The sequence below is a fragment of the Mustelus asterias genome, chromosome 12 (genome assembly GCF_964213995.1).
Source record: "Mustelus asterias chromosome 12, sMusAst1.hap1.1, whole genome shotgun sequence".
Lineage (NCBI taxonomy): Eukaryota > Metazoa > Chordata > Chondrichthyes > Carcharhiniformes > Triakidae > Mustelus > Mustelus asterias.
In genome coordinates this window covers 25,903,844-25,915,973 of record NC_135812.1, presented here as the reverse complement: position 1 = coordinate 25,915,973, position 12,130 = coordinate 25,903,844, and the positions used below count along the sequence as shown (strand labels likewise).

General features: G+C 43.2%; 1 protein-coding gene across 2 annotated transcripts in view; it reads right to left on the bottom strand.

Annotated features, from left to right (window-relative positions):
- Positions 1-1,421: 1,421 nt before the first annotated feature.
- aifm4 (apoptosis inducing factor mitochondria associated 4) overlaps positions 1,422-12,130 on the bottom strand; it is a 61,998-nt gene continuing 51,289 nt past the window's right edge. For both annotated transcript variants that reach the window (XM_078224930.1, XM_078224931.1), the window contains 3 exons: positions 6,723-6,798; positions 6,296-6,400; positions 1,422-2,974 (listed from right to left, as the gene is read on the bottom strand). In XM_078224930.1, coding sequence (XP_078081056.1) covers positions 2,941-2,974; positions 6,296-6,400; positions 6,723-6,798 — 215 coding nt within the window. In that variant the 3' untranslated portion in view covers positions 1,422-2,940. The remainder of the gene's footprint in view (positions 2,975-6,295; positions 6,401-6,722; positions 6,799-12,130) is intronic.

Genomic DNA, 12,130 nt, shown 5'->3' with positions numbered 1-12,130 from the left:
ACAGTTACTTTCAGCCTTACTCAAGATTGGAGAAGCAAAAGCAATGGGTCTTTCTTCATCCCAAGTTGCCCTTGCAAAAGTGGCAGTGAACTGCATTCTTCAATCGCTGCAGTCCCGGAGGTGTAGGTACACCCACTGTGTTGTTAGTGAGGGATTTTGACCCATTGACAGTGAAGGAACGGGGATATGGATGGTGAGTAAAATGGAGTGGAAACGCCAGGTGGTGGTTTTCCCAGGTCTCTGCTGCCCTTGTCATGGGTCTGGAAATGGCTATAAAAGATTTGAAAAGTTAAGCTTCTTTACTCGCCATTCACCAGCATTCAATCCAGGGTATGTCCGATACCTAACAAACGAATCAAAAATGTCTAAAGAGCAGTAAGTGAACAGGGAATAAAGTTTATAGGTGGGATTTTCTGGCCATGCTCACCCCAAAACTGGAAAATCCCACCTGTGGCCAACGGAACTTTCCCGTTCCCCTACCTATCCCCCTGGCTGATCACCTCCTCGGTGATCCCCAATGCAGAATACACAGCTCCCCACATCATGCCTCCCCTTCAGGCGCCGCCCCCCTTCAGGCCCTGCCCCCTCCCCTTAGGTTCTACCACTTGGCACTGCCCAGTGCCAGGCAGGCAATGCCTGGATCCCAGGCTGGCAACGCTCATGGGTCACTGCCCATCCCTGCCCCTGGCCACCCAGGGGCTTTAATGGCCTTCAGTCCCACCGGCGAAGTCATCACTTCTGGTCCCTGTTGGTGGGGGACCATACTTGATCCTCGCCCATGAGGACCTTAACTAGCGAGGCCATTCAGGCTAGTGAGTCCGGACAATTCCATCCCGAACTCACTAATAATATTTAAATCGGATAATCAATATTTAAATTAACCTGGCCCCCTTTCCGGACACTAGGCTGATTACGCCGTCAAAACAGGACTGGTAATATCACAAGAGGCAGGAAACCGGGTACAAACCCAGTTTTTTATCTCTCACGCGATCTTATCCGCTTACCACACCAATTGGCCGGTGTGACGTGTTGGTAAGATCGCCCCCAAGGTGTCCGAACAAAGCAGACAGGTTGTCGATAAACAAAAACATAACTTGAAGGAGTGCAAAAAAACGAATCAAGCGGCGACAACCAAGAGGCAGAAACACAGTACTATGATTTCAATGTCAAACTGACAGTCAACCAAAAGCAACTGATTGACGGAACGAGATCTGGAAGAATTGTCAAGGCTCCAAACTACTTGAATTTATAAAGTCAGAGACTTGTGGGGGATGGGGGGGAGGGAGCGGTTGTTGGTTGGAGGGTTCAAATTGATTCAGAAAGAGAACATTTGGTCCTTTCAACTAAATGACTAGGATAAATAGAACGGTGCTAACACCAGGAAACTAGTTTCAGAATTAAATTTACAAAGACATCATTTTGCATTTATGATTAGATTTATTGAAGTTCAGAAAGTGAAACACCAAATGGTTTAACAGTGGACAGGAAGATTCAATATAAAAATCATAAACCAATCAGTACAAACTTATTTCTTTCATCTGAAATTATAAAGTCTTGTTATTATTGTGCATGAGAAAGCACTATTATTTACATACAATGTGAACTATTTAGAAGCTCAGAATATTTATTTGGCTTGAAAAAGAAACTTGTGACATTTTTTAAAAAACCTATAAAGCCATCCAAACTCTTGCATCACATTTTCAGTGCAACTCTGCTGGAGAGAGAAGACTGAAAAATTAACTCAGAGGGTCAATCTCTCTTGTTCTGGAATTGGCACTGATGCCCCATTTTCAGGGTGAATGTCCAAAGATAGACAAGAGTGGCTGCAATGTGGCAAGCTCTGCTCCATCCTCATTTATGGGATTTACGTCTCAACTGAAGGAATAAATATAAAGTCAGATTTAGATGCTACTTTCAATAAATACATTCCAGATAGTTTTAATTTTTGTAAGGAATAATGGTTCATCCAATAGACCGAGGAGTTACTGAGCATGTTTAAATTCCAATCTTTCTTGGCTTGAATGCAACAGAACAGTGAGAAAAACCATTTCGAAAAGGATATGAAAAACAGAAAATCCTTGATAAGTACACGTTCAAGACACTTGGTCGTCTTCTTTTAGGAACTATTGACTAAGTACATTTTGCACCATTCTCAGATTTTATTTCAGATTTTCAGCAATTTTTCCATCATGTTCTTGGGACAAAAAGAATCCCTGAAATTCCTCACCTTGATGTGTTTGTCCATTACTGGTGGGATTTAAGATCCAAAAGTTGAACATAGAGAAATGTGTTCTACATTTGCAGATTCCTCATTTTGTAAACTTTTTTTAAAAAGTTTCCGAATTAAACAAAACAAATTGCCAAAAGTAATGGATGGAGGGAGGGACTAACAGAGGAACAGATCGGTTTATGTTTTTTTAAAAAGAGCACTCAAGTCTTGAACGCATAATTTTACATTTGACTTAAGCTGCATGTTGAAATGCATCTCTTCCAACTATAAAACAAGACTGAGGACTTTCATCATGAAAATGCTTTACCCACCAAATCATGCTCAGTTTATCTGAATATCTGATACATAATGTGTTCATCATCAGCCGTGGTGATTAGTTATATATTCAAATTCTCACTAGTTATTTAATGGGCAATTATAGAAATTAAAGTAGATATCAGAACAAAAGGTTACCTTTAAAAATACTATTCATTAGATTATTATGGTATTTCTATAAATTTGTTTATTCAACGGAATAAAAATTAAACTTTGGACAATGCTAGTTATATCGGACTCCCAGATTATAGAAATTATTTCTTGTATTCCCCAGATGAATATACAACAATGATTCAAAATAAAAACTTAATGAAATACAACAGGAAAGTTAATGAAGTATTGCAAGACTCTCTCAGGAATCTAAAAGAAGATCACTCGAAGCACAGATAAGCATATCAGATGTTTTTAAGCCATGGCATATCCTTATCCCTGTTTCAAAAAAGAAAGATGGATAAGTACTTCAGTCAAATACACCTTGCACTGCATTATAATCAGGACAACCAACCAAACAACAATTGGAACAAGAGAGCATAGTTGTACCGAGGGAAGTTTAGAAGTAGGGGAGGCAGATATTCCTTCTCTTGTGGTTAGGCATAGGAATTTCACACTGCAAAAGAGCATAAAATCATAGAATCCCTACAGTGCAGAAGGAGGCCCTTCCACCCATCGAGTCTACACCGACCACAATCCCACCCAGTTCCTATTCCTGTAACCCCTCATATTTACCCTGCTAATCCCCCTGACACTAGGGTCAATTTAGCATGGCCAATCATTCTAATCCGCACATCTTTGGACTGTGGGAGGAAACCAGAGCACCCGGAGGAAACCCACGCAGACACGGGGAGAATGTGCAAACTCCACACAGACAGTGACCCAAGCAGGGAATCGAACCAGAGTCCCTGGTGCTGTAAGGCAGCAGTGCTAGCCACTGTCCCACCAAGCTGCCCCGAACTTAATTAAACTGAGCTAAAGGACTTTATGTCTGTCCATTCATTCAGACGAGTGGAGAAACATGTGGGCTCCTATGTCGGAGTCCCATTCTCGCTGCCTGATTTTGCACAATGTGCTTTTCCCAACCATCCCTATATGGCCAAGAGTAATGTTTGTCACAAGGCTTCTGTTCAGGCTAGCAGCCATCATGCAATACAAGTGCTGCAGAAACTTAAGGCACAGCATAACACAGACAATAAAGAGTTCATGTCACAGGAGATGGAATTAAAGTAAAATTAAATTCATAGTTGCATTAACATTTATCAAAGTGTTGAATTATCTATCTTTATAAGAGATTTTTGTGCCATGATATATAGTCCTAAAATTGCATGCACCTTCAAAGTTTCAACACTCCAATCGTGCACTGCCACAGGGAAGCAGTGGTTGAAAGGAAGCACGAATTGAAGATTGGCTAAGGATATGGTAGCATATGGATAAAACCCCTGTCAAGTATCATCCCCTGCTGGCAGCATGGAACTGGTGAACTTACTCTCATAAAAACATTGATCAAGCATCGAAATCTAAGGAAACATCTAAACACTCAATTCCAGTTCTGTGCGTTATTCTATTTCCCACAAAAGTAGCGTTTCACTCTGAGCATACAGCAAAATATTGACACCATTTTACAAAACCTTTTTACCAGCTTTAATGTTAGTGAACATTTTCAAAACATCAGCCGGCATTTTCCGCTCTCACGTCGGTGGGTTTTCCGGTGGCAGAGGTGGTTTGCCAATGGCGCACCGTCTCCGCAAAACCCACCGCAAGGAGGCTGGGGTATTCCGATCATAGCTCTAAAACCAACAGTTTAGATTTACTCTAATCCTAGTTTTCTATTGTATAACGTGGAAGTTAATCACTTCCATGGATTAAATACAATGGGGATTGGATAGAAGGTAGTTAAATATTTTCTGCATCTTTTCATATAAATACTGACTAATAAGGTGTTCAAATGAGTGGACTATCCTGGTTTATGATACTTCAATCAATTTTTTAAAGTTTAAGTTTATTTATTAGTGTCACAATTAGGCTTACATTAACACTGCAATGAAGTTACTGTGAAAATCCCCTAGTCGCCACACTCCAGCGCCTGGTCAAGTACACGGAGGGAGAATTTAGTATGGTCAATGCATCTAATCAGCACGTCTTTCAGACTGTGGGAGGAAACCGGAGTACCTGGAGGAAACCCACGCAGACTCAGGGAGAACGTGCAGACTCTGCACAGACAGTGACCCAAGCCAGGAATTGATCCCGGATTCCTTGCACTGTGGCAGAGGTGCCAACCTCTCTAACCCAAACGTCTTCATACTCAGTCCATCGTATGCTTGCTTCCATGTTTTGGATTGTCTCTCTGACCTGTGTTCTTGGTTATTCATAGGAGTGACCTATCTTCCCTTTAACAGAGTGTGGTCATACCCTGGTACTGAGTAAATATTGGTTTATTGTACTTCTAAGCAGGTTATTGAGTAGTAATGTGAACATAGTGTGTTCCAATCTCTCAAGAGCCTAGCACGACTGTTAGTGATACATTATCATCCATGTCATACATTAGCGCATCCATTCATAGAACAGAATCATAGAATCCCAACAGTGCAGAAGGAGGCCATTTGGCCCATCAAGCCTGTACCAACAACAATCCCACCCAGGCTCTAACCCCGTAATCCCACATATTTACCTACCAATACCCCCGACACTGAGGGGGAATTTACCATGGCCAATCAACCTAACCCGCACATCTTTGGACTGTGGGAGGAAACCCACGCAAACATGGGGAGAACATGCAGACTCCACACAGGCAGTGACCCAAGATTGGAATTGAACCAGAGTCCCTGGCGCAGTGAGGCAGCAGTACTAACCACTGTGCTGTTAACCCTTGCTGGTAAAGTTGACTGGAAGATAGAGCATTCATTTTGACTCTGGAGATGCACAGATATTAAGTGAAAAATAGTTGAAGATTTTTTTAAACTGAGTCAGAAATTCAAATATTTAAAAACCCAGGGAGTGAATTCAGCTTGTTCCTCACAAAATGATTTTTTGTTTAAAAACTTCTACTATTTTCCTAACTGAAGGTATACACAAGATAATTATGCAGTCTAAATTCTCCCTGGGCTAGATTTGTTGCCCACTAGTATTTGAACAGAGAGGCAAGTTATGCTGTATATTGCTGCATGTACAAGCATAAGATGAATAGAATTTTGATAGCAGGATTTAAAAAGCATAATGGGTCAGATGGCATAAGAGAAAACATTTTTAAACCACCCTTTAAACACATGAAGCAAAAACATGTTATTTTGTGCAAGTTGTCTTCATCCATTTTAGAATCATAGAATCCCTACAGTGCAGAAGGAGGCCATTTCGCCCATCGAGCCTGCACTGACAACGATCCCAACCAGGCCCTATCCCTGTAACCCCATATATTTATCCTACTAATCCCACTGACACTAATGGACATTTTATTATGGCCAATCCACCTAACATTTTAGTGCATCGTTGGGCTATGGAGTTCAGAATTCTTGCTAATTATTATAACATTGTAATAACTAAATTAAGTGCCAAAGCTCTAATATTGATAAGCAATTGCAAATATTCTACAGCAAACCTGGGTGTAGTAGCTTTAGATGTTAATTTTAGAGAATTGTGGCCTACTTTAATTTTTTGTAATCCATGATAAAAAGATAATGGCCCTTATTTCGTTAAATTCAGGAAGAATTTCTCACTTATAAAACAAGAGTCTCACAAAAATTATTTTTAAAAGTGACATACTCAGCTTCACTTCTGGATATGGTCTTTCCTGAGGCCAGAACCTCAGCCACTTGGGCAACCACAGGGTCTTGGTTCAAACTGGCAACTGCAACAACCTTATCCTTTCTTTAAAAAAAAGTACACAGAATATTACAGTTAGAAAACACAATTTCCAATTTCAGCTTAACAATTTAGAACCACAGGCGAGATTCTCTGGCCTCCACTCAGCAGTTTTCTTGGTGGTGGGAGGCGGTACGTCATTCACTGGCATCAGGATTTTCCGGTCCCGCCAGAATGGGAATTCACATTGAAGCCACTCCACACCGCCGGGAATCCCACGGCGGGGGCGCACCATCGGCAGACCCAGAGAATCTTGCTGGCATGAACGGCCGGAGAGCTACTGGCCCATGTTTATTTTCTTCTAATAATGTTCCCACCAAAAACTTACTTGATGTAAAATGCTACAAACTTCAGTTCATCAACGGCACCTTGAACTATGACTTCTTCATAACCTGCACCATATCCTGCCAAAGTATAAAATACAAACTTTTTTAAAAAACTTCAAATGTGATTGTCTTGCTGAACTTAGTGTGGACAGGATAACTCTGCATTGACTGGAAACACTAGTCTCCACAAAGTGGATTTAGTAGATAACACAGAATCATAGAATGGTTACAGCACTGAAGGAGGCCATTCAGACCCTCAAGTCCATGCTGGTCCTCAATCTTAGCTAGTCACACTCCCCTGCCCATTTCCCCATCATTTAAAAGAGGAATCACTAAACGTTTTGTATCATGAACAGAAACCTTTAACAAGTCCTTGAAATATAACACACTGTTCAAACTTGGAATGGGAGTTATCAAGTTATCAAGAACAAAGAAAATTACAGCATAGGGATGGGCCCTTCGGCCCTCCAAGCCAGTGGCGGATTAACTACCACCCTGACCCCTAGGCTGAGCTTTAGTAAGGCCCCTGACCTTTCCCCTTGGCCCCTGCCCCACCCTTCATTGAATAGAATAAAGTGACATTAGATAACTTATATTGTTGTACTATGTATAGTGCACTACGTGTATAATATCATAAAGTTACATGAATCAATTACAGCCCTTTTATTCATTTATTTTTCATTTTCTTTAAATTTGTACTTTAAAAAGCTTCCGTGTTTTTTGGTTTACAGAAGTGTCGATAACAGCATGTAAGTCAACAGATCGAAGCATGTCTGATTCAATGTGCATGAGTGCTAGATGACTAAGTTTCTCATCGCTCATTGTTGAGCGCAAATAGATTTTGATCCTCTTCAGTGCCGAAAATGAACGCTCACCTGAACAGTTAGTGATTTATTTTGCTCTCGGGTCCCCCTCCCTTCCGGGCCCCTAGGCTTAAGCCTACTCAGCCTAATGGTTAATCTGCCACTGCTCCAAGCCTGCACCGACCATGCTGCCTGACTGAACTAAAACCCCTTACCCTTCGGAGGACATATCCCTCTGTTTCCATTCTATTCCTGTATTTGTCAAGACGCCCCTTAAAAGTCACTATCGTATCTGCTTCCACTACCTCCCCCAGCAGCAAGTTCTAGGCACCCACCACCCTCTGTGTAAAAAAAGATTTGCCTCGTACATCTCCTTTAAACCTTGCCCCTCGCACCTTAAATCTTTGTCCCCTAGTAATTAACTCTTACACGCTGGGAAAAAGCTTCTGGCTAACTATCCACTCCATTTGGAAATTTTTTTAAAAACTTACCATTAAATGGCACTTGAGGGTGCCACAGGCTTTACAGTGTTTCATGCTATGGTAGTTTCAATCTGAGAGTGCATGCATATAGAGGATTGGGAAAGTGGGGGGGTGCTTGTGGGGACATCGCCAGACAGAGAAATGGCCAAGACAAAAAGTAATGGGGCCTGTATTTGATTAATTTCCATGTGCCTAAATAAAAGTTAACAAATTACTGAATACGCAACAAGATTTTTTAAAGTGGCATTTGCACCTCAAGCTCAGGTGACCAGAATTTTGTACCGAAAACAATGCAATCCATGAAAACAATATTAAAACCTATGTATGGCAGCCAACTCCAAACTAACTAGTCAATACTGCTGTGCTAAATGGTATTGAACATACACTCACAAAGAATCATTTTAAAAGGTTGAAAAGACATGCATCAAGCTGCAAGAAATATCTTGGAAACTCTTTCGCTAAACAACAATTTTTTTTTAAATCGAGGGAGGAAGATATTTGAGGAGGAGAGAAAAGGATAGCAATAAATTAGTGACATGTACTCTGCTGATGTAAGCTAAACAGGAAGGAGGGATTTCCATTTATGCTTCAGGTCCTCAAAATGCCCCATAGCACTTAACAGCTGATTAATTACTTCTGAAGTATATACACTAGTGTGTAAGCAAACTCTTCATTCTAGTTGCACATCATCCATTATAATATCTATCAACTGGGCCTCAGGTTATAAGATATTGACAATGTAAAACCAGTCATGCAGTTTTAAACGATGGTGCAGTGGTTATTTTCCACCAATGTCTTAGCAACCCTTGTAGGCTAAAATTGCATGCATGGTTACTCAGTTAAAACAATGCAATGTAAAATTACTTCACAACTGGGCATTTATTTCTGTGGGTGAGCTGTGATAAAAGTACTACTGCAATGGCACTGGCTGCTGGACAACAGCTGGAAGCATAAACTCCAACCATTTTTGTTCTCTTCGCTAACCTTGAGACAATCTATATGTCTGACTGTTACATCAGTGCATCAGGGATCAGTACAGACCAGGGGATGAAACTTGAAACCTTCTTTGTGTTTTTAAGGCTCAGCCTTAGGCATTGGTGGAATCTTTAAAAATATTTTGCCAAATTGCGTAATGCTCCATACACAGCTGTCTTTATTATGCGCATCCTGAATGGAACTAAGATAAAAGCAAAATATTGCGGTTGCTGGAATCTGAAACAAAAAACAGAAAATGCTGGAAAATCTCAGCGGGTCTGACAGCATCTGTGGGGAGAGAATAGAACCAACCTTTCTAGGGTTTGCTCAGAGTTAAGAGCAAATAGAATCAGCAGAGATTTATACTATGAGGGTAGGGGGCTGGGGGGGGGGGGGGGCGCTGAAATGGGATAAAGGGAATGTAAATGAGGACGAAGAAGGCTGAGAAAAGTGCTAAAAGTGTCCATTAAGTGATCAGAATGTGTGAATGGCAAAACAGAGATACAGATGGTTAAGGGACTGCCTGGGGATAGTGGCAGTTGCCCAGAAAGGGAGTTTGGGGGGGGGGGAGGGGGGGGAGGTGTGTGCAAGAAGAAGAGCTGGAAAGGTGAAGTGGAAAAATGGAACTGAGAAAGAAGGATGGTAAAATGGATGAATGAAAGGAAAAGAAGAAACAAAATGAAATAAAATAAATGGAAATGGGGTGAAGGTGGAGGGGAGAGTTCACACTCTGAAGCTGTTGAACTCAATGTTTAGTCCGGAAGGCTGTAAAGTGCCCAATCGGAAGATGAGGTGCTGTTCCTCCAGTTTGCGTTGGGGTTCGCTAGAACATTGCATAAGGCCAAGGACGGACATGTGGACAGGAGAGCAGGGTGGTGTGTTGAAGTGGCAAGTGACAGGAAGGCCTGGGTCCTGTTGCGGATGGACCGAAAGTATTTAGCGAAGCAGTCACCCACTCTGCGTTTGGCCTCTCTGTAGAGTACACCACATTGGGAGCAGCGAATGCAACAGGCCAGACTGAAGGAGGTGCTGCTTCACCTGAAAGGGGTGTTTAGGACCTGGGACTGTGAGCAGAGAGGAGGTAAAGGGTCAGGTGTTGCACCTACTACGATTGCATGGGAAGTGCTGTGGGCAGGGAGTGAGGGATTGGGTGTGATGGAGGAGTGGACCAAGATGTCCCAGAGAGAACAGTCCTTGCGGAAAGCTGACAGGGGGAGTGAAGGGAAGATGTGTTGAGTAGTGGCATCATGCTGGAGTTGGCAGAAATGGAGAAGGATGATCCTTTGAATGCGGATGCTGGTGGGGTGAAAAGTGAGCCATCTATCCTGGCTCTGGGAGGGAGGGGAGGGGGTGAGAGCAGTAGCCCGGTGGGGTGGGTCGGATGCGGTTGAGAGTCCTGTCAACCACAGTGGGTGGAAAACCACGATTGAGGAAGAAGACATATCAGCATGCTATTTTGGAAAGTAGCATCATCAGAAAAGATGCAGCTGAGAGAAAGGAACTGAGAGTATGGGATGGAGTCCTTACAGGATGCGGGGTGTGAAGAGCTGTAGTCAAAGTAGTTGTGGGAGTCAGTGGGTTAGTAGCAGACACTAGCAAATAGTCCATCACCAGAAATGGAGATAGAAGGGTCAAGGAAAGGAAGAGAAGTGTCAGAGATGAACCATGTGAAGGTGATAGAAGGATGGAAATTGGAAGCAAAATTGATTAATTTTTCCAAGTCTGGACGAAAGCACAAAGTGGCACCGAAATAGTCAGCGATGTATCAATAAAGGAGTTGTGGGAGGGGGCCGGAGTAGGACTGGAACAGGGAATGCTCCACCTAACCCATAAAGAGACAGGCATAACTGGGACCCCCCCCCCAACTCCCATTTCAGGGCACCAGCTTAATTCCCCACACCAATGCAAGGTCTCCGCTGCTGGAGACTTGTAGTGATTGTCGCCGGCGTGACATCACGCTGGAATGGTGGGAAACATCTGGGAGGGGGAAGCAGCCTTGCCACACTCCTTAAAGATATGGAGATCCAAGCAATCTGATGGTAATGAGTTTCATGACCTTTCTGAGCACGGCGAGCTGGTAAGATCGTGCCCAAAGCCTGCGTCCACTGAGGTCCCGCAGGGATCAGTGTTGGGGCCCTTGCTGCTTGTGGTTTAGATGATTTAGATTTGAATGTAGGAGGATTGATCTGTAAGTTCGCGCATGATATAAAAATTGATAGGCTGGTAAATAGTGAGGATAGCCTTAGATTACAGAAGGATACAGACAGGCTGGTCAGATGGGCTGATCAGTTGCACCTAGAATTCAATCTGGGTAAGTGTGAGGTGATGTCCTTCGGCAGGACAAACAAGGCAAGGAAATACATGATGAATGGCAAACCCTGGGAAGCACTGAGGATCAGAGGTATCTTGGCATTCATGTACACCTGTCCCTTAAGGTAGTAGGACAGGCGGATGAAGTAATTAAAGAAGGTATACTTGCCTTTATTAGCCAAGATATAGGGCACGAATTTCCCACCACGGTATGCTGATCGAGTATCGTAGCGGGAAATGTCAACGGGAGGCCAATGACAAAAATCGCAAATGGCGTCTAGCCAGTCGCGATCTTCCCAGGCCATTATTTGTGACGTGATCAGCCTTGTGCTGAGGAGGGGGTTGATCAGGGCAGGCAATGTCCAGGTTGGGGGTTGTGGTGGTGGGGGGGGGGGGGGCAGCAATTGGGAGGCCGGCGATCTGGAGGGAGGGGAGGCATGTCAACCAATGTCCCACTATATTCAGGGGGCGATTGTGCACACGCCGATCTCCCAGTATACAATCGTCCCCTGAGCAGTCTGCTGTCGGCCTTTTGAGTGGGATTAGGTCCTGCCTCCCCTACTGCCAAGAATCTCCTGTCAGCCTCTGTATTGCACATCCAAAAGACGTGCTGGTTAGGTGCACTGGCCATGCTAAATTCTCCCTCAGTGTACCCGAACAGGCGCCGGAGTGTGGCGACTAGGGAATTTTCACAGTAACTTCATTGCAGTGTTAATGTAAGCCTACTTGTGACACTAATAAATAAAAAATGGTGCCAGAGCCCGGAATCAGGAAGTCCCACCACCGAACCTGGCACCCATCATTTTCGCTGAGAGGATTTAAGGGGGAAAACAGGGGTAG